Below are 23,213 nucleotides of genomic sequence, written 5' to 3'. Positions count from 1 at the left end.
TGCGTGTTAGAGGATGTGCCATGAAACCCCCCCCCCAAAAAAAAACAATAAGCAGTGCAGGGAGAGAGAAGGACGAGGCAGAAGAACGCTTATGACAGAGAGATGCAAGTGGATAGATAGAGAAAGCAAACAATGTTGTTTCACTGCACATAAATGTTCCCTCACAATGGTTTTAATTATGCAGATAATTTTGATGTCCCGCTCTCTCGTTCCCTCTCTTCGTTCACCTCCTCCCTCTGGGTCCTGCATGCCTCACTCAAACAAATGTCATCTTTTCCCAATTCTATTCTTTTACATACTGTATGTGTGTGTGTGTGTGAAGGAGGGACATTGGTCAGTGGGCAAGAGAGAGATTGTAGTAATGTGGAGTACGCATGCTGTACTGTAGTTTGTGTGCAACACTCACCCCTTTACAGATAGCCACAGCCTCCTTGGACATTGACTTGGGATAGGAGACATGTTGCTCCATGATGGACTGAAATAACTCATCTTCATCCTCACCATCGAAGGGAGGCTGGGGTACGAATCAAATGCAGAATAAATCAATATATCTTATGATTTGTTTTATTAACACGAGTAGTAAGAATTTCCACAACTTTAAATTTTTGGGTCTGCATTGTTTGGTGCCATATTCAAGGCCTTACAGACTAAACAATTTGTGCTGTTTTAACATATGTGAGATGAGGTGTTGCGCGACAGACTCAAATAATAATATTACAGTAAATCATCATGAACACTGAACACACATGACCTTACTGCTCCTAAGTAGCTTAAACAGAGTCAGTTCAGACTTTATGTGCTCATTGATTGAATATTTCGTACAACACTCATACATTGCACATTCTATATACATATATATATATATATATATATTATTTATAACAGTACTTTATTACGCGTTATCTTTATTGCACATAAGGATTTTATTGCATTGTTTTGTTCACTATTGGACTGTTTTCTTTTACTCTTTGTACTTGTGTATTGTCACACCAATGCCCAAAACCTGTTTTTTTGTGTGCATATTCCTGATTTTAACTTGTCAATGTCAGAATATGATGGATCTACAACATCATACCACATTCACTAAGTGCAAACCAAATGAGTTGTGCAGCATTTGAAAAATCACATCCTCTCCTAACAATTATGAACGCCCCCAGTGAGGGAAAACTCCTTAAGGGATGTAATTTAATAACACAACTTCTCATTACACACTGTCAAATATTAAAGGCTACAAAACCATGGGTGTTTTAATTTTTCGGGGGGGAGCCATGCATACAAATGCCTTTTTACTGCAGTCTTATTAAAATTTCAGTGTTTTCTTTGAGTGTAATATTGGTCTTTTCTTATGTAGACAAACACACACACACACACACCTGTCCAGCCAGCATTTCGTAGAGCAGAACTCCAAAGGCCCACCAGTCCACAGATTTCCCGTAAGGCTGGTAAGCTATGATCTAAAACATAAAGACTGATCAATATGCTATTGACTGAACAATGTGACAGAGAAGTGAAAACACTGTGTCTTCAATCGGTCAGTTCAAATAAATGTAATTATCAGTTAAAGGTCCCATATTTTGGCTATTTAGACCTCCACAGAGTGACTCTCTAACATGGACTTAGTATAAAAGTGTCAATTTCATTTTAAAAAAACACCTTGGTTTTGTCATACGAGTGTCCAGAAAAGGCCCCTCTGACAGCTACTTCTTTTTGACCCAGTTTTGTATCCGCTTTGTCCATATTTGGCTAAGACCACCCCCTTTCCTCTGATTGGTTGCCTCAGTGTAGAAGACCCACTTGTAAGAGTACACGTGTTTGTTAGCATTGGCTCGGGAGCGGAGAGGTAGGCGGAGATATTCGCTAGTGACGTAGATAAGCTTGAGAAATTCGAATGACCTGATTTCAGGCCTCTCGGCAGAAAAACGTCTGACTGACTGCATGGACAATGAAAATGCATATTTCACATGTTTACTGACGTACCATAGAGCCAATATAACATCCGTAATACTAGAAAAAGTTGGTTTGGTAAAATATGGGACCTTTAAGGCCTACATCCAGCACGCAGAATTACAGTCTACCTCTGGTGCTATGTAGTCAGGTGTTCCACAGAAGGTCTTGGTGGTCACGCCATCATTCATATTCTCTTTACACATGCCAAAGTCAGCTACTTTAATGTGGCCCTCACAGTCCAGCATCACATTGTCCAGTTTGAGGTCTCTATGTTGAAATTAAGAATACAGCAGGAACACATTTAATAAGTGCTTAATAACTTAAAACCACTACCGGGGGATTCCAGTTAACACACGGGTATTACAATCATTTACAGACATAGAGAATTCAATTTGCAGAAGAAATCCAGAATCTGGATGAAGCTCTGCTACTATTTCACTGTTAAAATCAGTCACAGAAATCAGTTTTCCCCCCTTAAAATTGTTTAGTTAAAATGTATTTATACATTTTTAATTCAATTATATAATAAAATAGTTGACAATTATTAGTAAAATAAAGATACATTTACATTTATTATATTTTATTTTATAAAAAGAAAATGGTATACAAATAAGTAAATAAATTCTAAATAACATTTTGAAATAAAGTATTTTATTTTTCAAATAAACAATATTTAAAAATGATACATGCATATTTTAATAAATATTTTTGTTTAACCAAATCTACAAATCATTTGTCTCATTTAAAAATCAAATGTGACCCTTTAGCAAAAATGTTTGCCCACCTTGGTGTAACTTGTCTTGAGAATTGTTCTGAGGGTGGTTGCGATTGGTTTTACCTAATGTTGTGGCCTGTGAGTCTACACGGGGCAGTGTAAATATTATTGATTTCTTGTCTTGTGCTATGGACATTACCTGTAGATGATGCCCTTTTGATGCAGGAAGAACAACCCGATGGCAATCTCTGCCGCGTAGAATCTATAAATGAACACACAACAGAAAACAGCCGTAATTAGGAAGCGGCTGAAGGAAAGGACAGGGTGTGTGCATGTGTATGTCTGTAGAAAGGTCAGCGCGGTCTCTTCAAGGCGAGCTGATAAGATCAACAGTCTGGAAACACTGACCATGCAGTCGACCACATATGAGGGGGTATTTTCTCAGGCCGTGCACAATCGACATCTTGTCGGTAATGTGCTTGTGAAAAACGTCAGGAGGCATTTTGAGTGTGTGCAAAGTGGTGACGAATATGCACAGCCTATTTAGTACTTAATCTGTGAACAGAATGATACCCGGAGGGCCACCGCCTGTCGCACATAACTAATGTGACCTTATCCTTTCTAATGAAAACATGCATAAGGTTTAAGGCACGATAGAGCCAAATACTGTCTGTTGACAAAAGAGAAGCCATTAAAGCCCTTCCATGCCACATTCTTGCCCTTCAGCCATCAAAACCTTCTGCCAGAGACAAAGGGCCTGATTTACTAAGATCCCAAATAGTGAAACAGAACTGCACGTTCACACTAACAGATTGCGCACGCTGTTGGTGGGCGTGTTGCGTGTGATTTAGGCCAGGCAGGCCACTGTGAATAAAACAGGATTGTCGTGAGACAATGCGAGGGGACGGCATGGGCAATCGTGACAGTCCCTGACTGTCGTGCATGCCGGTGAATTATTTTTTTTTTTAAACGGTCAAAACATTTGCCACGACAGTCACAATGCAGATGAAAAACCTAGTCGGCTGTAGGGAAATGTGGTGAAGACAACTAACGCTGACAGTATGTAATAGACGCCCTATTACAAACTGTACATCAAAACTTGGAGGCGGTACGCAGTGGGGAGGGAAACACATTCTTTGGCCTCTCTCTCCCCCACTACGACTTTTCTAAAGCTAAGCCACGTGTTCCATTTACCTACAATGCCTGCTGTGGCACATCTGTTTATAACACTAAATGCAGTATGTGTATTCTGTGTGAGAGAGTGAGAGAGATACTGAGAGAGCAACATAAAGAAAGCGCAAGCGGGCACAAGCACACTGAGCAGTGTGCCTGTGAATAACGGGCCCTTTTGCATATTTTGGTAAAATAGTTGTATTAGTCAATTAGTTGTTGACAGAAAACTAATATCAAACATTTATCGAGTGGGAGTATGTGCCCCCCCATGCTGACGCTGACTCTGGAGCCGTGCTTCATTCAACAATGCCAGAGCCACGAAGGTGTTCCAAAGCTGCCCGGTGTCCATATAAAGACTGGCAGAATGTGAGAAATGTGAGGAACAGCATCAAAATGGAACGGGATGGGGAGGAGGGGACTGACTGGCATTGGTGGTAAACCGCAGTCCGGATCATAGTGAACCTTTGAGCCTCCTGGACTCAGCCAACCCCCACCACCACCAATGAGTTGAAAGGAGTTTTGTCATATGTGACTGCATCCAAGTCAGCCATGATATCATTCAGAAGCTCCAAAACTGCATTGCTGAATAGACGATATGTCCAAATAATTTTTGTTTTTAGCATTTCAAAAATGTTCACGCGAGTCGAAAAGATTCGTTCTCCCCGTCGACTCATTTTGTCTGCGCCTACTCGGCATGGCTACCCACAGCGCTGCTGTTTGGACCTGCCTGACAGACGCGGTATTTAAAGATGGAAAACTAGCCGTCACATTTCTTTTCAGGTTTGATAAATTACATTGCACGTGCTTAATTCAGATTCTACAACACGCAAAATAAACTGGGCGGCAATTTAGCGTTTGGCAGATGCAATTCTGTGTGAGCCAGGTTAGTAGATCAGCGTCCACATCTGTTTGCGTGAACAACCCGGTTTTTGCACACAAAAACCTTAAGTACAATCAGGCCCTAAGAAACTACTTTGCAACAAAGCACATGAAGGGCACACTCCTACATGGCTCTTCGCTTCTCTGACAGCCAGCTTGTTAAATATGTCAGCGTGTTGGGTTCGACTTGACATCACAGATCTCTCCAGCCACATTAATTATTTCCTGTCTTTTTGGAGGTGCTCTAGCTCAGGCTGGAGCTGCTGGATACACTCATTTCTTTGAACTTTTTCATAGCGGTGATGCTCATTGGGGGAGAACAAAATATTTCACCCCCAGGCTTTAATAGGGGTTCTCATCCCTGAGGATGGCCTATTCAGGATGATGTTTAAAACATAGTGAAAGTATGCATGAGTCAATCTTTTTGCATCAGTGCGTGCCTGTGTCTACTCACACAGCATGCGGCTCCTTGAACTTGCCGACCTGCTGAATCTGATACATGAGATCTCCACCATTGATGTACTCCATGACAAAGTACAAGCGGTCCTGTCGTGAGAAAGCAGCGAGGACGGAGAAAGGAAGGTCAAAAAGGGAACGGGATAACTGGAAAAAGTATCATGAGAAAGGACAATCGTGAGTGATGGGTCAAATCGTAGATATGAGAAAAGGAGGATGACACTGGCAGCAAAATTTGAGAGATAAAGACTTATTCTTCAACTGAGGCACTACAATCACATCAATTTAAGACTCCATACTCTTCCATTAGCAACAGAAATTGCCAATAAAGATTCCTGTTTGTGGGGTAGAGTTTGGGGCTTTCGTGTGTCTCCATTTGGTTGTGTGTGTGTGTGTGTGTTCCCTATGCTCGCCTAAATCTCATTTTTGTGCACCGTGAGCTTATTGTGTGCATGTTTTTCTACAGCGCTTGGATGAGCAAAATATACGACTACACATTACAGTTGACAATAAATATGAGTGTGTGAGAAGTGCATAAGTACCATATGTAGGCAAGCAGTCTGCTGCGTGAAGAATTAGTGCTGCGGAGGATTAACACACTCCCTTCTGCCGTGTGTGTGTGTGTATGTGTGTGTCAACTTGATTTGCCTTGAACAACAACCGCAAGAGCACTTGCAAGCACATTATTCTTCCTAATCAATACACATATGAAAGTCTGCGCACATATATTAAGCACATAGACATCAATGACATGCTCTCGGAGTTGAGCAGAGCGTTCCTGAGCTATATTTACTCCTCTGTTGACTCATCTTTAGTGCAATATTATGGATTATACGTCACAAGATAAGCACAACTCCACCGTGGATCGTGCTTGTGTATTACAGCTGTGAGACACATTTAAAGACGTCAGAGTCCACCGGCGGTGCCACTGGGTGCCTAGTAATGCTTCATTTCACTAGGACAAGATGAAAACCACCACAGAAGAAAATAAAGAAAGAAAGAAAATGCCTTTACTTTTTGGTACCTGTATTATTTTGTGAAACAGCCTTCAAGCTTTATACTATGGAAGCGTATTACTGCCACACCAGGAAAAAAAGAAAAGTTCAGTATCACGTTATAAATTTCATGTTTTAATTGATAAATGTCCCATTTTAATGTGATAAGTTCAGGATGATGTTATAATGTCTAAAAGTCCACATTTTAATGTGATAAGTGACGTTAGGTTAGGTTCTAATATAATGAGCTTCACTTTCGCATTCAGCAAAACAAAATGAACCCATTCCTTCCGGTTTAGGTCAATGGCGGAGCCCATACATGTCATTTTTTTGTGTCTTATAAATCAAAGTTACTAGTCATATAACTAAAAAGATTTAACATTTAAAAAGAAGACATACATACAATCAAAGGGCTCTGCCATGACCTGAACCAGAAGGAATTGCTTCGTCATGTTTAGCCGAATGCCGAAGTCAAACTTAACACGTTTTAATGTAATAACTTGTTAAATACGTGAAATTTATCATGCTAAACCTTGAAACCTTAGCATGCTAAAACATGAAATGTATCACGTTATAATGTGATACTGAACTGTTTTACTGAATTATTCCCCATTCGCATTAAAACACCCCCAGCCCCACCCAAAAAAATGCAACATGTTAACAAAATAAAACCTCCGAGACAACCGACCATTGTCTGGAATGTGGAGTGCAACTGTGTTAAGAAGGGTGGCTTTCCCGACAGCGCTAACACCCTCTTCTCCACCATGGTGCACTCCACGTCATCATCCTGGATCACCACATCCTTCTTCAGGATCTTGATTGCGTACAGATCTTCCGTCCCTTTACGCTCTGCAAGCATCACCTGAAGAGAGAAGACGACACACAGATGCAGCGATGTGTTGAAACAGAACGGCTTTGCTAATAAATATCAAGTAGAGTTATTTCAGTTTATAACTGGAGGAGGTTACACCGGACACAAATGTTTCCGCAATATACAAAAACACCCGAAAATATATGGTTTACAAAATTGTATCCTCTCTCCTTTTCATTATCTTTGTCCTTGTAGCACATCTACAGATCCGAGAGTGTATGTAGTGGGCCAAATGTGGTAGTATATTTAGCTCAACTCATTGTGCAAATCATAATATGAATGTAAACTAACATCAAAATGACCGTACTCTACGCTAAACGCTGAGCAGGGGATTCAGAAAGAGTCTCCCAAATCGAGGACAGCTTAAACTGCATTATCAGCATTTACAGTCTAAAGCTATTCCTTTAAAACTCTCCCACTTATCAGTCTAAAACCAATATGAGCATGAACATGTTTTATCTTTAAAGGAAGAATATTAAAGACACCACAGAGTTTCAAAGGCTAATTGAGTTTTGGAACCTCAATAGAGGGTCTTTAATCCTATTGTTTGTTTGTTTTTGTTTTTTTCATTTTAAGGCTTTTAATGTTTGTTGCGTGCATAAGCATTGAAAAGTAAAAATGCAAGCAAAGCAAAGTTTAATGTAATTAAAATTCTTTACTTCTAGGAAACTACAAGTGACTTTTCACCCACTTGGTACTTCATGATACCTATGAGATCACAGAATTAGCAGATTTGCTGTTTATGCCTTATAAATATTCAGGTATGATAATATAGAGGGTTTATTAGGGTTTGGATCCTACAGGGAGTACTGCACAGATGGACACACTAGCAGTGTGTGTGTGTAAGTATGTGTGTGTGTGTGTGTATATGTGTGTGTGAGGGTAGAGGGTGGCCACAGTTCAAGAATATGCAGTGTATGATCTTTAGCATAAAAGTTCAGATCCCCGTTTAACTTTGAAAATGTGCAGGTGATATGACAAAAGCAAAGAGCGCGTTCACGTGCGTTCCAATCTGGTGTCAGCGGGACTCTTCAAAGATGAAAGAGGGCAAACACCATCTGGCCTGAAGCTGATTTGAGGCCGCCACAAGGACAAGGATATCGCCACAAATATATCACAAAACGATTGTTCCTTAGATAGAAAAACAGAGCAGGACCATTGCTGCAACAATTTGACTTTTACACATTCATTTGATGCCATGAATTGTGCTTGAGGCTCATATTTCAGGTTCCCACTGCAGCGTCTTAAATCATCGTCATGTGGTTCGAGTATCAGTCACAAACTCAACACTGAATGGAAAGCGTGTTACGATAGTGGCAACGCTGTTTTATCCAATAAAGTTGTTCAGGGTCATTTGACAGAAAGGCGGTCCTGGGGAGATAAACTGTCACGTGTCGTAAATGATGCCACATTCAGTGTTCGCCCTGCTGACCTTGCACGGTGGATGCACCCAGGCAAAGCCGGCGAAAACCACAATTTACTGCACTACGCTGCAGTGCATCATAGTGCAATATGTTATAACACACAGCGCCGTGTTGCATTAGTCTGAACTGCCAGGTCTGATAATATCCTCCTGTCTAAATCAGGGAGGGACTTACTGATTGCGAGCATGTGTTGACAACATCATTTTATTAGAACATTGTCCCATAAAATAATTTGAGTCCCACCACTGTTTAATACTGAATAACAGTATTTCTGCACTTAAAAAAATGCAGTAATGTATAATCTGAATAGAGTATAATATATACAGTATTTACAAGAAAAATGTAATGCACACACACAGTAGGATGTTAATTGGCACAAACAAAAACTCTGCTTTACAAAGATAATTATTAGTGTTAATTTAACAAAACTGTATGTTTAATATTGAACTTGGAATCTGCAGTGATAATGAGAGCCATTCCTAATATTTTAACCCTCTCATATACAGTAGCTAAATATGGTATTGTTGTACACGACTGCAGACTACAACGACAATCATTGAACATATTTACACATTAAACATTCACACCTCTCTGACAGTGTCTATCAAAACTAACGAGTTTTATCAGAATTACTTTATGCACTTCTCGTATTGGACCACACTGTGCAGCGTACCTAATGTGTATTTAGTGTGTATTTCTATTTCTTTTTCCATTTAAAAATAACCACAAACCCAAATCCCCTGCTCAGCAGTGTAGAATGTCAGTCCCCAGTTTGCCTGGTAAATGAGTGTGTGTCTCTGTGTGTGTGTATCTGTGTGTTCGCTTCGTCTGAGGTGGCACATATTGTGTCTCTCATGAATCCATGCAAGTGTTTGTGCTTGATGCATGTCTGGCATTCCAGCAATGGCAGACCCTCAACTCGGCTTTCAGCACTGATACAGCACAGTGGTGCCTGTTGCCATGGAAACAAGCATCCAAGGTCTAAAACACAGTCAATTGTCCCTCTCTCATGTCCCTGCTGCTTTGGTTGTCCTTGCTCCCTCGTGACTTCTCTCTCTCTCTCTCTCTCTCTCTCTCTCTGTTGTGCTTTCTTGCCTTGATTCTCATTCATTCACGTCAACTGGCACCTTACTAAGGTGTCCCTGTGCTTGCTCACTCACGTCGCTTCATTCAGTCTGTTTTTATAGACTCCCACTTTAAATTCATTCACGTCAACCATGCACCATCTGTCTCGCTGCTTTCATCGCTCAGCACTTGTCACATCATCTTTGTCTCTTTCCCTTCATTCATCTTTGTCTACCTGCGCTTCATCTTGATTGATTCTTTGGATGTCTATCTTAGACCTTCTGTTAATCTGAATTAACTTCACTTTCTACTCTTAAAACTCTTTGCATATGGAGCTTTGACGCCATATACAGTAGACGAAAACTCACAAGATCCCTCAGTCAATTATAGAATTAACCAGAGGTTGTTCTCTTAGTTATTCATTAATCTTAATTCTTTATTTTACCAAAACAGTTTGGACCATTTTGTTGGGTATGCTGTACCCCAGTGTATCAAGCAAAGGTAGCAAGTAGTAGTAACTAGTACGCTGTACTAGGACTAAAAGTAAAATGTTATCAGAAAAACAAATACTCATGTAAAGATACTATGAAAAAGAATTTGTACTTTGTAAATTCCCACCGCTGGCATAAAGTAAGGTTTACAAAGGCTCACTTGGAATAGTTTGGTGTGGAAGAACTTGAGTGTGCTGACTGCAACCCCTTTGGAATGAACTTCAACAGAAATTGTATGCCAAACCCTCCGTGAACTACATCTACCATGATAGAGATGCGCAAAGATACCTCACCTTGCCGAAGCTGCCCTTTCCCAGCACCATTAGGAAGTTGAAATCAGACAGCTTCATGCGATCTTGGTTGCCATTGGAGTCGAAGCGGGCGGCATTGGCAGATTTGCCTTCAGTGTTCTTACTCGGACCAATCTTCGCCCTCTGGATCAGGAAGAGAGAGAAATGTAAGACCATGATTTTCCAGACTGTCCTGACATTTAAAGACACTACAGTCTTTAAGAGGATAAACATAACTCATTAAAAGATTATTTGAATGAGGCAGTCACTAACAGCAGCTATTTGACAATATTTGTTGGAGGACGAAAAACTTCTTTCTGGACTAGAGATGCAATTTATTTAACACTACCTTAAAAATTCCACTAAAACACCATGGAAAACACAGACCTTTTGCTGACATCAAACAATTCGTCACTATTGAAAAGCACAGGACAAGTACAAATTGAGTAAAGAGGAGTATTTTAAACCAATTTTCTAATTTGACTGTGTGCGGGCACTTTATCTGTCGTGTAAGAAGAAATAACATCTGTATATCGAGCCCTTCCATTTGGCTTGGTTTGCTTCCCTTGTTACTCCTCTTGCCTCTATCACTCTTTACTTGGAGATACTTGGACCATCTGTCTCAAGAATTCTTATTCTTTATAGAGTGGCCAATAATTTATTCTCCATGTACTGTAGATGCATAACCCCTTATGCATAACCATCTACTCTCGTCTATTTCATTTTCTAACCCTCTCTCTCCCTGAATGGATTCTGTCTTGACCTTGGCATGCTCTCGTGCAACATCATCTTGGTTACAAAAATGTATGATTCATATATTATTTTACATTTTGTATGACCATACTTCAATTTTAACAAGGGCACTGGACTTGAACAAAAATGCCTGCACACTCAGAAATGAAGGTGCAGGATGAGCACATTGTCCCCTATTTTATGCTAAATTGCTGATCCACACTGATTTCTTCACTTCTTCTAGCCTGGGTAGGTTAAGTTACTGTATTTCTGTGGTGCAGTATCTCAAACAGTGACGTCTGCTTGTATTATGTGAACCACCTCACATATCCCGACTATTCAATGGATAAAAGGCTCTATCAGTCATCATCTGTTGTGACACCAATACCAAAGAAAAACTGAACCAGCCCAACACACGTTAACAAGCAGCACAAAAAAGCTGACTGGATCACTCCCAAAGCCTTTAGAGATTAATTCTACTTATACAGTCCCAAGTCAAAGTATTGATTTGTTTTTGTTGATGTCCTGTACCGTAGTGCAATGTTTGCCAATGTTTTTCACACAACAGACAACATTACAGCAATAGAAATCAAAAGGGCCCTTACCAAGATATTTGGTGTCTCACTGATCATCAATAAAATGACTTAAAATGTTTTACTGTCATTTTTAGTGAGACCCAATACAAACTGATTTGGAACCTGTTTTGGGCTTGAACTCCAAGTTAGGGAAAGGCTTTCTTATTCAATGAATTTCACAATTACAAAACACAATCAATTTGTAAACAATATTTTTATGTTGTCATTGCTTATTGCTTTGGGTGGTTGACTTTAAAATGGGTTTCTAATTAGAAAAATTGTCAGAAAACAAGTGATGTCCTTGTGAATCACTGACAAGTTAAGCAGATTAACATTAGTTGAAAAAGTGCATCAATATGACTTTTGTCTCCATCTACCTATCTTATCTCATTCAAAATTGACAGCGTACCGGCAGCTCTTGAATTAGATCTCATTCAGCCGTTCAATTGTACCTAATGAAGTGACCAAGGCGTGTCAGACAGCTTTTTCATAGTGATTATTAAAAATTTGCAAGTAAATGCAGACATAATACAATCACAGCAAAGTGCAACAATTCGCCCCTCCCTGTGTCACACTTGGGAATGAGTGCAACTGTGTGTGTGGGAAATATCTCCCTGCCTGGTTATGTCTCTCACATTGTGTCCGAGGACCGTGACCTTCACGAGACTGAGTGAAAGAAAAACAGATAAAGAGACAGAAGCTCGCAGGAGGGCAATGAGGACAAAAGTAAAAGCAAAAGAGTTAGAGGAAAAACATAATGAGGAGAGGGAACAGAAGGCGAAGCAACGAGACATGGAGGAAATGTACAGTGATCAGGCGGAAAGCTCTAATAACACACAGTCATGACTTCACAGAGCTCTTCTGAAATAAAGCATGCACAGAACATAGTGTATAGTAGACTTTACACCGATTTTATCGAGCTGATCGGTATCGGCCGATATTTAGCATTTTATGCTGATCGGCTGATTGGCTTTAATGTCATAAGTCATTGATCGGTTCTGCAAACGACATTTACTCCGCGTCGCCGCGTGCACAGTATATTTTGATCCAAAAGCTAGTATATTTTTAGCCTTGTCGCGTGTCTTTTGACGTAGTACTGTAAATATCTGACGGCCAATAAAGTTATTAAAATAAATAAATAAATGAACATTTCGGCCGTGCACAGGTCATTTAAATAGACACATTCCTCCATCTTGTGATCGGATCGGTGGTCGTTTTTTTAAACTCGCTGATCGGCCCCAAAAATCCTGATCGTGTAAAGCCTAGTGTATAGGATGACAAATTAATGGCTAGGAAGCTGCTCTCCATGAATCAAAATGGCCTGCGAGAAGAGGAAACACTATCTGATCCATAATTGAACAGGCTGATAAGAGTACTCCAGCAATTTGATGTACTTTGTGCTTTCCCATGCAGTACTGTTGGTTGTACTTGGGTGGCCCACCAAAACAGATGAAGAATAGTAGATGAAAATCCAGCTTCATCATTTATTATGATTTCAGAATGCACATAACGGACCACTGTGATGTGTGGCATGCGATGAGCTGGTTCAGCGATGAATCAGTCAGATAAATTTATTAGCCAAGCTTAAATGCTGGATAATTCTGTAATAATAATTAAGGTGCTGTGTGTGTGGCAGCATCCCTGAATATGGGACAGCGAGGAGCATAAATAATTTCATTTTAGATGTTGGATTTGCCATACCATGTTTGGCTAACACTAGATGGCAAGTGAAATTCTAATACAGGCCACAGTTTTGTAAAGCCTACGCACACTACGTTACTCATTTGGTAGCATCAACAACAACAAAATTATGTACATGGTCTAATGTTATCTAATAAAATAATTTGCCTTTACAAAGAAAATAATGCGTGTTGATTGACGTTATGAGAGAGGGATTATTTTTAATAATTACTCTAATTACCTATACCAAGCATTGCATGACGATGTCATTTTTATGATTGCTTGTTCAATAGTTTTGCAAAAAAACGACAAAAAAACAAACAAACAAAAAATCTTACTGTGTGTGGCAGTTACTACTTTACTTTGTAAAGTGCATTACTGCCACTTACAGGATTGGGACAGAATTGTTCGCCAAATCAGGATTTTTAAAATAAATAAGACATCAGTGCAAACTACGACGACAACTATTAACAGTACACATTGTTAAATCAAGACATTTAAAACTGATTATCAATATAGCTTTACATAACAGATTTGTTGATACAGTTCTTGTAGTGGATCTCATTCGATTGTGTGTGTGTATGTGTAATTTCAGATGTACCTGTGGCTAAAAAGCAAAGTGTGGAGAGTCTGTCACCAAAGTGGTTTATAAATGGGGCGATAATTGCCAACAGCCTCTCAAATATCCATTCTCTTCTTTATTTCTCGGCCAATTTCTCTCATTGTATTATTTTAATAATGGCTATCTACTTCTTACTTGACAATCGCACAACTGCACATTGTTTGTGGTTCACTAACAAATAACAGTAGTATATGTGGTGCCTGCGGGGTCACAGTTTTTCTGTTGGAGCGAGTGGGTTATGTCTTTAAGTGTCAATCGCCTAGCATGCGGGTGTGAGTCCCAGACTGTTTTTTTTATTTTTGTTTGTTTGTTTTTTTACGATTGTCCAGTTCAGTTGTGTTCGGCCGCAACTCTCCATGCGCAGCGGGTCTGAGGCTGCAACAGTTTGGATGACCGATTTTTATGACTTTGCTGTCGCATGCGGGTGTGAGTCCCAGACTGTTTTTTTAAATTTTTGTTTGTTTGTTTGTTTTTGTTTTTTGTGATTGTCCAGTTCAGTTGAGTTCGGCCGCAACGCTCCATGCGCAGCGGGTCTGAGGCTGCAACAGTTTGGATGAGCGATTTTTATGACTTTGCTGTCGCATGCGGGTGTGAGTCCCAGACTGTTTTTTTTATTTTTGTTTGTTTGTTTGTTTTGTTTTTTTGTAATTGTCCAGTTCAGTTGTGTTCGGCCGCAACGCTCCATGCGCAGCGGGTCTGAGGCTGAAACAGTTTGGATGACCGATTTTTATGACTTTGCTGTTGCATGCGGGTGTGAGTCCCAGACTGTTTTTTTAATTTTTGTTTGTTTGTTTGTTTTTTGTTGTTGTGATTGTCCAGTTCAGTTGTGTTCGGCCGGAACGCTCCATGCCCAGCGGGTCTGAGGCTGAAACAGTTTGGATGACCGATTTTTATGACTTTGCTGTCCCAAAAAGGCATTGATCTTATTGCACGCATTCAAAAACCCACAAAGACTGTGAAGACTGCGCCCTGGCATGATTTCTTCACTGTGAGATCAACAGACTTCACAGTGACTATGTGACATTTAGGAGTCAGTGTCAGCAAGGCTGAGAGGAGGAAGACCAAGTCTTGTGCCAAATGTGTTAATAAGAGGGCCTTGTGATCAGACTCGCACATTACACACAGATTCATGCACACACACAAGCACACACACAAACACACCCCTGCAGTGTGCCAGACTGGATGGTAAGTGCGTGCCTGCCAAATGCTAACAGCTCTCCTAGAGACTGTCAAACACGCACACACCAGGACACACAGCTATAGTAAAGAGGTGCACCTCAAATTTCTGCCTTAGCTCCTCATTGCCCTCCTCCCCCTCTGGCGGAACAGGAACGTTGAAGTACTCGCCTTCCTCCTGGGAGAGCATCTTAAACCTGAGGACAGAGCATATTTCCACTTAAATCAATTCCCAATTAGTTTATACAATTTAGACATTAACTGCAGCCATTAGCCTAGGCTGCCGACAGTTAGTACGCCAATTTAAAAGTGTGAAAGAATGATCGGCTCATTATTTAGCAATTCCCTCTCCTTCATGGTAATCTTGCAAAGCCTGACAGAGGAGTGAAGACGCTTCTCATTTCACACAATCGATAGAAGACAATTTCACATTTAGTCCATTACTGATGCCACGTTTGACTCCTCAGAATTCACCACGTAACCTCTACATTCATAGTCAATTACACTGTGGAGGATTTTAATGCTATGACCTTAGCTATTGTAATATAATTTTAATATAGGTCTTGAATTATTTACACACCATTTTATTTTTTTCACTTTCATCTACTGGTGGAATGTCAGTCTTTTTAGTACTTACTCATTCACTTTAACATAGGTGTCAGAAAACCACCAAAATGAGCTGAAAGATTTTTTTTTTCTTCTAGTGACTCACTGGTGAAAACTTATGTGTTTCCAAACACAACAAAATCAACTGAAGGTTATTCAGATGAATCAGTTTTACTGCATTAAAACAAGTGATGACGGTGTACTGGTTCACTCGCCTGGCTTGGGTTTAGTTCCCACTCGTTATGAGAATGTGATTGGGAATGGTTGTTTGTCAAAGGTTCAGCTCTTTAAAAGATACCTCCCATAGAGGACAATAATAAAGAGAAAGTGAATTTTAGCGTGCAATTGCAGATGTTATGTTCATGGCTGGCTACAGCATCTCTATACCACCATTTTGTCTCAAATTCTGGCATTTCATTAAAAGCCCTGACACGAGTGTCAGCAGAAAGAAGGGATGAAAAGAAGGATAGAAAGATGTTAGAATGGGTGAGCGTGAACATGGAGGAGGGAAAACAAGCAATAAAGTGGCAGAGGGAAGATGTTTTGGCACTGGGTGTCACCACAATAAGAAGCCCAAACCAAAGTAGTTCTCCAACAGTGCACTAATGAACAAGGGCACCTTCACTCTCCCACCTCCTCCTCCTCTTCCATCTCACCATTCGTCCACTCCCTGTTTTTGCAGCTCCGAGATGCCAAACGACAGCGATCCCATGAAGTCATTGCGGCTGGTCAGGTCCCAATCCCAGACCTCCACAGAAAGACGACGGTCCTTATCGCACTCCTTCAGGTGGCTGAAAGAGAAACAATGCCCATCAGACAAGGATCAAGGGTACTCTCATCTCGTTTAGTGGCCCTGATCCAAATCCTACACTGATATTTGCCAAGACTTACTCCACATTTGGCTTGCAGTTGGTATTCTTCTCACCTTGCGAGTCTGTTTGTTTATGCCACTGCGACAAAATGTTTGTCATGTTTGTTGTGCGGGCACAAAGATATCTACATTAAGAATAGCCATATGTTGGGGAAAATTTTACCCTGAAATTGCACTAAACTTGGACGTTTAAATCGCAGTCATGCAAGATATCACACAACACCTCAAATTATCATGATGTCAGTGTAACTAATGAGAGCTCAGTTTAGTGAGCATCAAGGGAGTAAATCCCCCAAAACTAAGAACAAAAGTTGGGATTTCAGAGGAGAAAATAAATAAATAAATAATGATAATTGTATATATATATATATATTTTCATTATTTCCAATGAGAAAATTGTTTGAAATGAGAACAACTTGAAAATCACCCAGCGTCTATGCTTGACTTTGAGGTTACACTGTATTGGGATGGCCCGCGACCCAAGTGAGGAGAAGCGGCTCAGAAAATGGATGGATGGATGTATTGGGATGCACTTTTTCATCTCTTCGCAGTTTACTGTGAAAGGTGACAGTGGAGTTTCCGCCTATTAAAGGGCCATCAGGTAGTAATAAGGTAATATGATCAAAATATGAAATGACTACGAAGGATAATATATATATATATATATATATATATATGTATGTATATATATATATATATATATATGTATGTATATATATATATATATATATATATATATATATATATATATATTAGACTTTCCACCGATTTTATCGGCCTTATCGGTATCAGCTGATAATTAGCATTTTATGATGATCGGCTTTAATTCGCCGATCCGATCAATGACATCATTGATCAGCTCCGCAAAAGACATTTACTTCACGTCGCCATCATGCACAGTATATTTGAATCCAAAAGCTAGTTTATTTTTAGCCTTGTCGTGTCTTTTGGCGTTGTCCTGTAAATATCTGACGGTCAATAAAGTTATTTAAAAGAATAATCATAATTTTAAAAAAACAGGTCGGTGATGTGGAACAGACAACACATCTGAGACAGACAACACGTAATATCAGACTACAAGACAAATTTGCTCTTTCACGCTTGCACAGTCAGACTACTGCAATACAATTTTTATGATCATTGGGCTTTATCTTGTCAACTCAAATGCGACCGGATACACTCGTTACCGTGGCGACGACAACAAGAGTGGAACGCGCCGACGATATTATGAGGACAAAATGGGGAAAAACGTGTGTTGGTGGTCACCGGTGCTCAGGAGAGGACGTTCGATTAAGGCTTGCTTGAGGTATGTTCACGCACTTTTAATACGATACGGCTCGCAACCTAGCAAGCTAGGGGTACCACAAACGGTTGGATGTAAACATGTCGCCGTTCTGTCGAATCATGCTCTAAAGTTTCGGTGTGTGTGAAGTAATTTAATTACAGTAAGTTAGCACTGTTTAGAATACACGATCTGACTAGAGCAGTGATTTCCAACCTTTATGGAGCCAAGGAACATATTTTACAATTGAAAAATCTCACGGCACACCAACAAACAAAAATATAAAAAAAAGTGGATACATTAATTACTGTATTTACTTCCTGCCATCTAATAGAAGACCATTCATTTGTTCTGTCTGTCACTATGCCTCACTGGCACAAATAGAGGAACAAAGATACATTATTTATAGTAAATACAATTCTTTGAGCAATTAAGTACACAAGTATATACAGTAAATGAACAGGTCATTTAAATAGACATATTCCTCCATCTTGTGATCGGATCGGTGATCGGTTATCGTTTTTTTAAACTCTGTGATCGGTGATTGGCCCCAAAAATCCTCATCGTGTAAAGCCTAATATATCAGAATCTGAATCAGACTCATCTTTATTTGCCAAGTATGTCCAAAAACACACACAAGGAATTTGTCTCCGGTAGTTGGAGCCGCTTTAGTAGGACAACAGACAGTCAATTGACAGAGAAGACTTTTGATACATAAAGACATTGACAAAAAAATAAATAAAAAAATGTCACTGAGCAATAAAGGGTTGCTAGTTGTCTGGTAATGCCGGTACATTTTTTTAAAAATTCTTTTTATGTATGTATATATATATATATATATATATATATATATGTATGTATATGTGTGTGTGTGTGTGTGTGTATATATATATGTGTATATGTACATTATTTCCTTGGACAAAAATTGTCCGAACAAATTGGAGGTCAAACAGTGCGTTGGTGTTCAACATTTCATATTCCACCCTCGTAGCCATTCCATTCTTTCGACCCCATCCAAACCATGTACAGCATGTGTGATTAAATCTTGTTTATGTCGTCTTTTTTCGTCTTAGTTATGCAAAAATAATACCCAAATATATGCCCGAATATTATTCATAATTTAAGCCTGGCTTCTTCTGCCAGAGTTGCGATGATGGTTTATTAAGTACATAACTGGATTCAACAGCAGGAAAAAACCCCAAAAGCGAGGTTTTATGAATAAAAGACGCCAGATGTTGTTATCTGAGCGCCAGCGGTTACATACACTTGGAAAGTGGCGCGTAATGCAATGCTTTTAAACGACTGCACTGAGAGAGTGAGAGACTAAATGAGGAACACAAGATGAAAGAGGAAGGAACTGATCATGTTGAGAGAGACTGATGGAAGCAGATGAGAAGAAAGGCAGAAATGGAAAAGCAGCCCTAATTAATAGATAAAATAAAATATGATCAAGGCTGGTGTAAAAAAAGAAAAAAAACGCCTCACAATTTAAAGGTCTCATTCCAGACGGGGTTGAGACAGCACTTAATGGTCTTGGTCTTCTGTTTACTTTCGCTGCGAGGGTCTGGGATCAGTTTAAGCTTCACGTACGGGTCTGAAAGACCGTTGGGATCCATTGGGACAAGATTCCTGGCCTCTTTAACTGCAGGGAAAAGGAGGAAGAAATTGAGTGACAATAAGAAAAATAGAAAAAAAATATCAAGATGATAACAACTGAGTACTTATGATTCCAAGAAAACTTGGAAAATAATGTTTGTGTAACATACACTTTTGTAAAACAGCCATGAAAATGACTTACAACGCTTTCAATTTACAATTTCTATTAGACAAATTGATTTTGCGAAAGCTGAAAACATTTACCATTTACGATGCTTTTGTCACAGTATCCAAATGTAATCACATGCAACATTAAACATCATTAAATAGTCTGTTTTGTGTTTGTCTATTGTCTGGGGAGAAGAAAAAATGGGATCGTTGCCATGGATACAGATGTTGATCTTTCTTGCCCACATTCTTTGCCTCACAGAAATTCTGAACTCTTGGTCACCAAAAACTACACTATGTGGGCATTAGTACATATCAAGAAAGCCCTTGTAATCGAGTGGCATAAAATGCAGACCAATAACTGTATCAGTCATTCAATCAAACCTTTATTTACAGTATATAGCACTTTTCTTACTTAAAAAGCAACAGAAAGTCTTTCACAAAACAGGTGATTAAAGACACCAAAATAATCCTTCCCACCCGCCTGCAGTATCCAACTCCCCTGGGCCAGCCCACAATCCCCATCCCTTGTGTAAAAGTATTTAAAAAAACATGATACAAATATGGCTGATGATACATGGCTGAGCATAGAGTTGAGTGAGGAACCGCCATCATGGAGGGCCGTCAGCACCAGGAACCGCTCGCGGCTTATAGCCGAAGAGAGAGTGCCGCACAGGGACCGCTCTGCCCTTGGCAGACGGAGGGGTCAAGACCACAGGCAAAAGACTGAGACCAAGACACCCCCGCTCACCAGAGACCAGATCGTGCCCACAGCGACACCCTCCACAGCCGCAGCCGATCGCAGCTGTCTTAGCTGACAGCCCCCCAGTGAGGAAACACTAGAACACAGGTAAAAAATAAATTCAGAGTCAAGTAAGAAAAAAAACGTGACGTCCAATCAAACCCAGGTAACCACAAAATAAATAGTATGCTAAATGGGTTAAATAAGGATAAAACATAAAAAAGACAAATGAGTCAAAATTAGTGACAAACTAAGCTAAAAAGGTAGGTCTTGAGCTGCATTTTCGAAAACAATACTGTGCAGCCCAGAGCTCCTTTGGTAAGCTGTTCCATGGACGTGGACAGTAGACTTGAAACGACACCTAGTCGTCTTGGATCAGAGTCTGGGTATTACTAAAAGCATCAGAGGGTCCGCTAGATCAGAGGAGTCAAGGTTTTTTATTAACTAATAACAGAATCTTAAAATCAATTTTGAAACACACAGCCAATTTAGGGGCCTCTAAAACCAGTGTAATGTGGTCTGTCTTTCTGGTCCTTGTAAGCAGACGGGCTGCTGAATACTGCAGTACCGTAATTGTGAGTTACTAATAGTTTTTTGGGGGGAAGACCAGAAGGAGAGAGTTGCAAGAATCAATGTGGCTGGAGATAAAAGAGTGCATTAGAGCTCTGTATTTTCTCTACAGGGAAATGGTTTAACTCTGGTAAAGTTTTTAAAAATGAAAAAAAAAAATCCAGTTTTCACTATATTATTAATGTGTGGGATAAAATTTAGCTTAGAGTCAAAGATAACACCCAAATTTGTAACTTTGACAGATGGAAATCCTCATGGTGCCTTCCAGAATGTAATTGGGTTGAAAACAATTTATAGGCTAAAATATAAAAAAGTGATCGAGATTGCTAAGTCTAAAATAGAGGAGATGTGTTTTCACGGTCCTGATAAGGAGTTCAAAAGTGTGGTGGGTGGTTTGAATAACATGTTGAGTGACATTTATGCAGTTAAGAACATTTAAGAATCTGCAAATGACGGCCGGACTATCGACATGTAAGTTAAATCACCTAAAATAATGACTGAGCTATATTTGTTATGGATAATAGACAGGATTTGTGAAAAATCTGATAAATGAAGAACAGTGCTTGGGAGGCCTGAAAACACATGCGAATGATAGGGGGATTGCTAAAAACAATGCAGTGATGTTCAAAAGTTGGGAACCCCCCAATCATGACTTGTCTAAAGTGAGGAATGTAATAGCTGCTTTTATTCATTCCCTTCTTTGCCACCTTGTTTAAAAATGAAAAAGTTGTAGGTTGGAGAGGATGCTTCTAGAAGAACCGAGAAGTCTTCCTTAACAAATTAAATAGTCTAGACCCTTTCAGTCCAAATAACAAAAGAATATGAGTGAAAAATACAGAAAGCACAGTTATACATATATAATACTGGTGTATAGTAATATCTTGAAGGGGGGAAAGGATTGCAATCCATCCAAGAGCTGCCTGAGTCCTCAAAATTGAGGGAGTCTTTACTCCTTCAGATTTCGATGAATGCTTTTGGACCAGAGCAATTTAAGTTTGTCTGTTTTTTTGAGCAAACATTGGTATTGTTTTGTGTTAGAGGGAGCTTAAGTTCTTCTCTTATCTATACTGGCACACTTTAAGGTCTAAATTAATACCGATCCATAAATGTAGCATCATTTGCTAGAAGTACAGCGAGGACATAAATGGTGAGCGGTAAGTTTACATGATCAGGTCAAATCATACAAGTTTGAGAAGTCTCATAAAGCAACTAGCTTTTTTGTGTTTCTGGGTTGTATTTACATTGACAAAATAGTAAAAAATGTACTTGTAAATTGGTAGTTGTACTTTTTGCAGGGAACATCAATGCAAATCATGACTGAGCTAAGTCATGATTTCGCATAACGCCTATTACAACATGTTTCATCCAGGCAAAGCAGGATGTTCGACTAAACTCAGAGGTTAACCACAGAACATGCCCGATAGCCAGCATGAAACCCTCAACGGAGCAGGCCAATAAATATTACATGATGCCTGTTAAAGTGACCAGCAAATACTGGCTATAAAGAGGGTAGCATGCCAAAGAGTCTCATAGGACTCTTACAGTAAATAGAACACGGTCTGTATGTGTCTATGCACTTTTGTGTTATTTTAATGTGTGTGATGTACGTAAATCTTCTTGCCAATATAGTATGAGTGAGCTAACATGTATTCAAATCTAGTTTAGATAAGAGTGTAGTAACAGTACGATACTGTATATTGTATGTGGGTGTGGGTGTGGTGAACTATTTCCCACCAAGTGAAGTGAAAAGACCTCTTCTGAGTCTTGGTAGGATTCTTATGGGCTGGCAAACTACACTGAGAAGTTCTGTATGATTAACCAGCATCACAATTGGCCTTTCACAGATATATGTATGGTGTATATCCAGAGTTGATTTTATGTCAGTATAATATTTATACTACTGTGGGCTGGACAGAGGATTTTTTTTCCCTCTGGCTTTCTATTGTTTTTGGGAGAACCCAGATGTAGTTTTCAGTGGGGTACAAGTGCACTGCACCATATTGATATTAAAAAATGAACAACCCTTTACGTCTTTATCTAAAGACATTTCTGGAGAGAAGTCAGTCATTAGATGATATACTGTACCTAATGTTGTGGCGGGCATGTGTTCTAAAATAATACTGAAAGAATGCAATTGATTATTCATTCTGATGTCATATTGTGTTAGGAGCCTATCAGCCTGTGAGTTCTGCCGGTGTCATGGCTGCAGCAATAATTGAGAATAACTTCCAAAGCCACAATCTTAAGACTGCATTTCCCCTGCTGGTCACTGCGTCCTTGAGCCAAA

At 39.6% G+C, this 23,213-nt stretch overlaps 1 protein-coding gene across 2 annotated transcripts in view; it reads right to left on the bottom strand.

Moving 5' to 3' along the window:
• The window catches only part of prkcbb (protein kinase C, beta b), an 88,243-nt gene that overhangs the window by 24,522 nt on the left and 40,508 nt on the right, over positions 1–23,213 (bottom strand). For both annotated transcript variants that reach the window (XM_061749744.1, XM_061749743.1), the window contains exons 6-15: positions 19,336–19,492; positions 16,354–16,488; positions 15,192–15,288; positions 10,310–10,450; positions 6,854–7,027; positions 5,169–5,260; positions 2,862–2,924; positions 2,076–2,214; positions 1,374–1,454; positions 407–514 (exon numbers count right to left, since the gene is read on the bottom strand). In XM_061749744.1, the coding sequence (XP_061605728.1) occupies positions 407–514; positions 1,374–1,454; positions 2,076–2,214; positions 2,862–2,924; positions 5,169–5,260; positions 6,854–7,027; positions 10,310–10,450; positions 15,192–15,288; positions 16,354–16,488; positions 19,336–19,492 (1,187 nt within the window). The remainder of the gene's footprint in view (positions 1–406; positions 515–1,373; positions 1,455–2,075; positions 2,215–2,861; positions 2,925–5,168; positions 5,261–6,853; positions 7,028–10,309; positions 10,451–15,191; positions 15,289–16,353; positions 16,489–19,335; positions 19,493–23,213) is intronic.

Source organism: Phyllopteryx taeniolatus, chromosome 16 (genome assembly GCF_024500385.1).
Source record: "Phyllopteryx taeniolatus isolate TA_2022b chromosome 16, UOR_Ptae_1.2, whole genome shotgun sequence".
NCBI classification, from domain to species: Eukaryota; Metazoa; Chordata; class Actinopteri; order Syngnathiformes; family Syngnathidae; genus Phyllopteryx; species Phyllopteryx taeniolatus.
The sequence above is the reverse complement of the archived record's forward strand: the minus strand, read 5'-3'. Positions and strand labels throughout refer to the sequence as shown.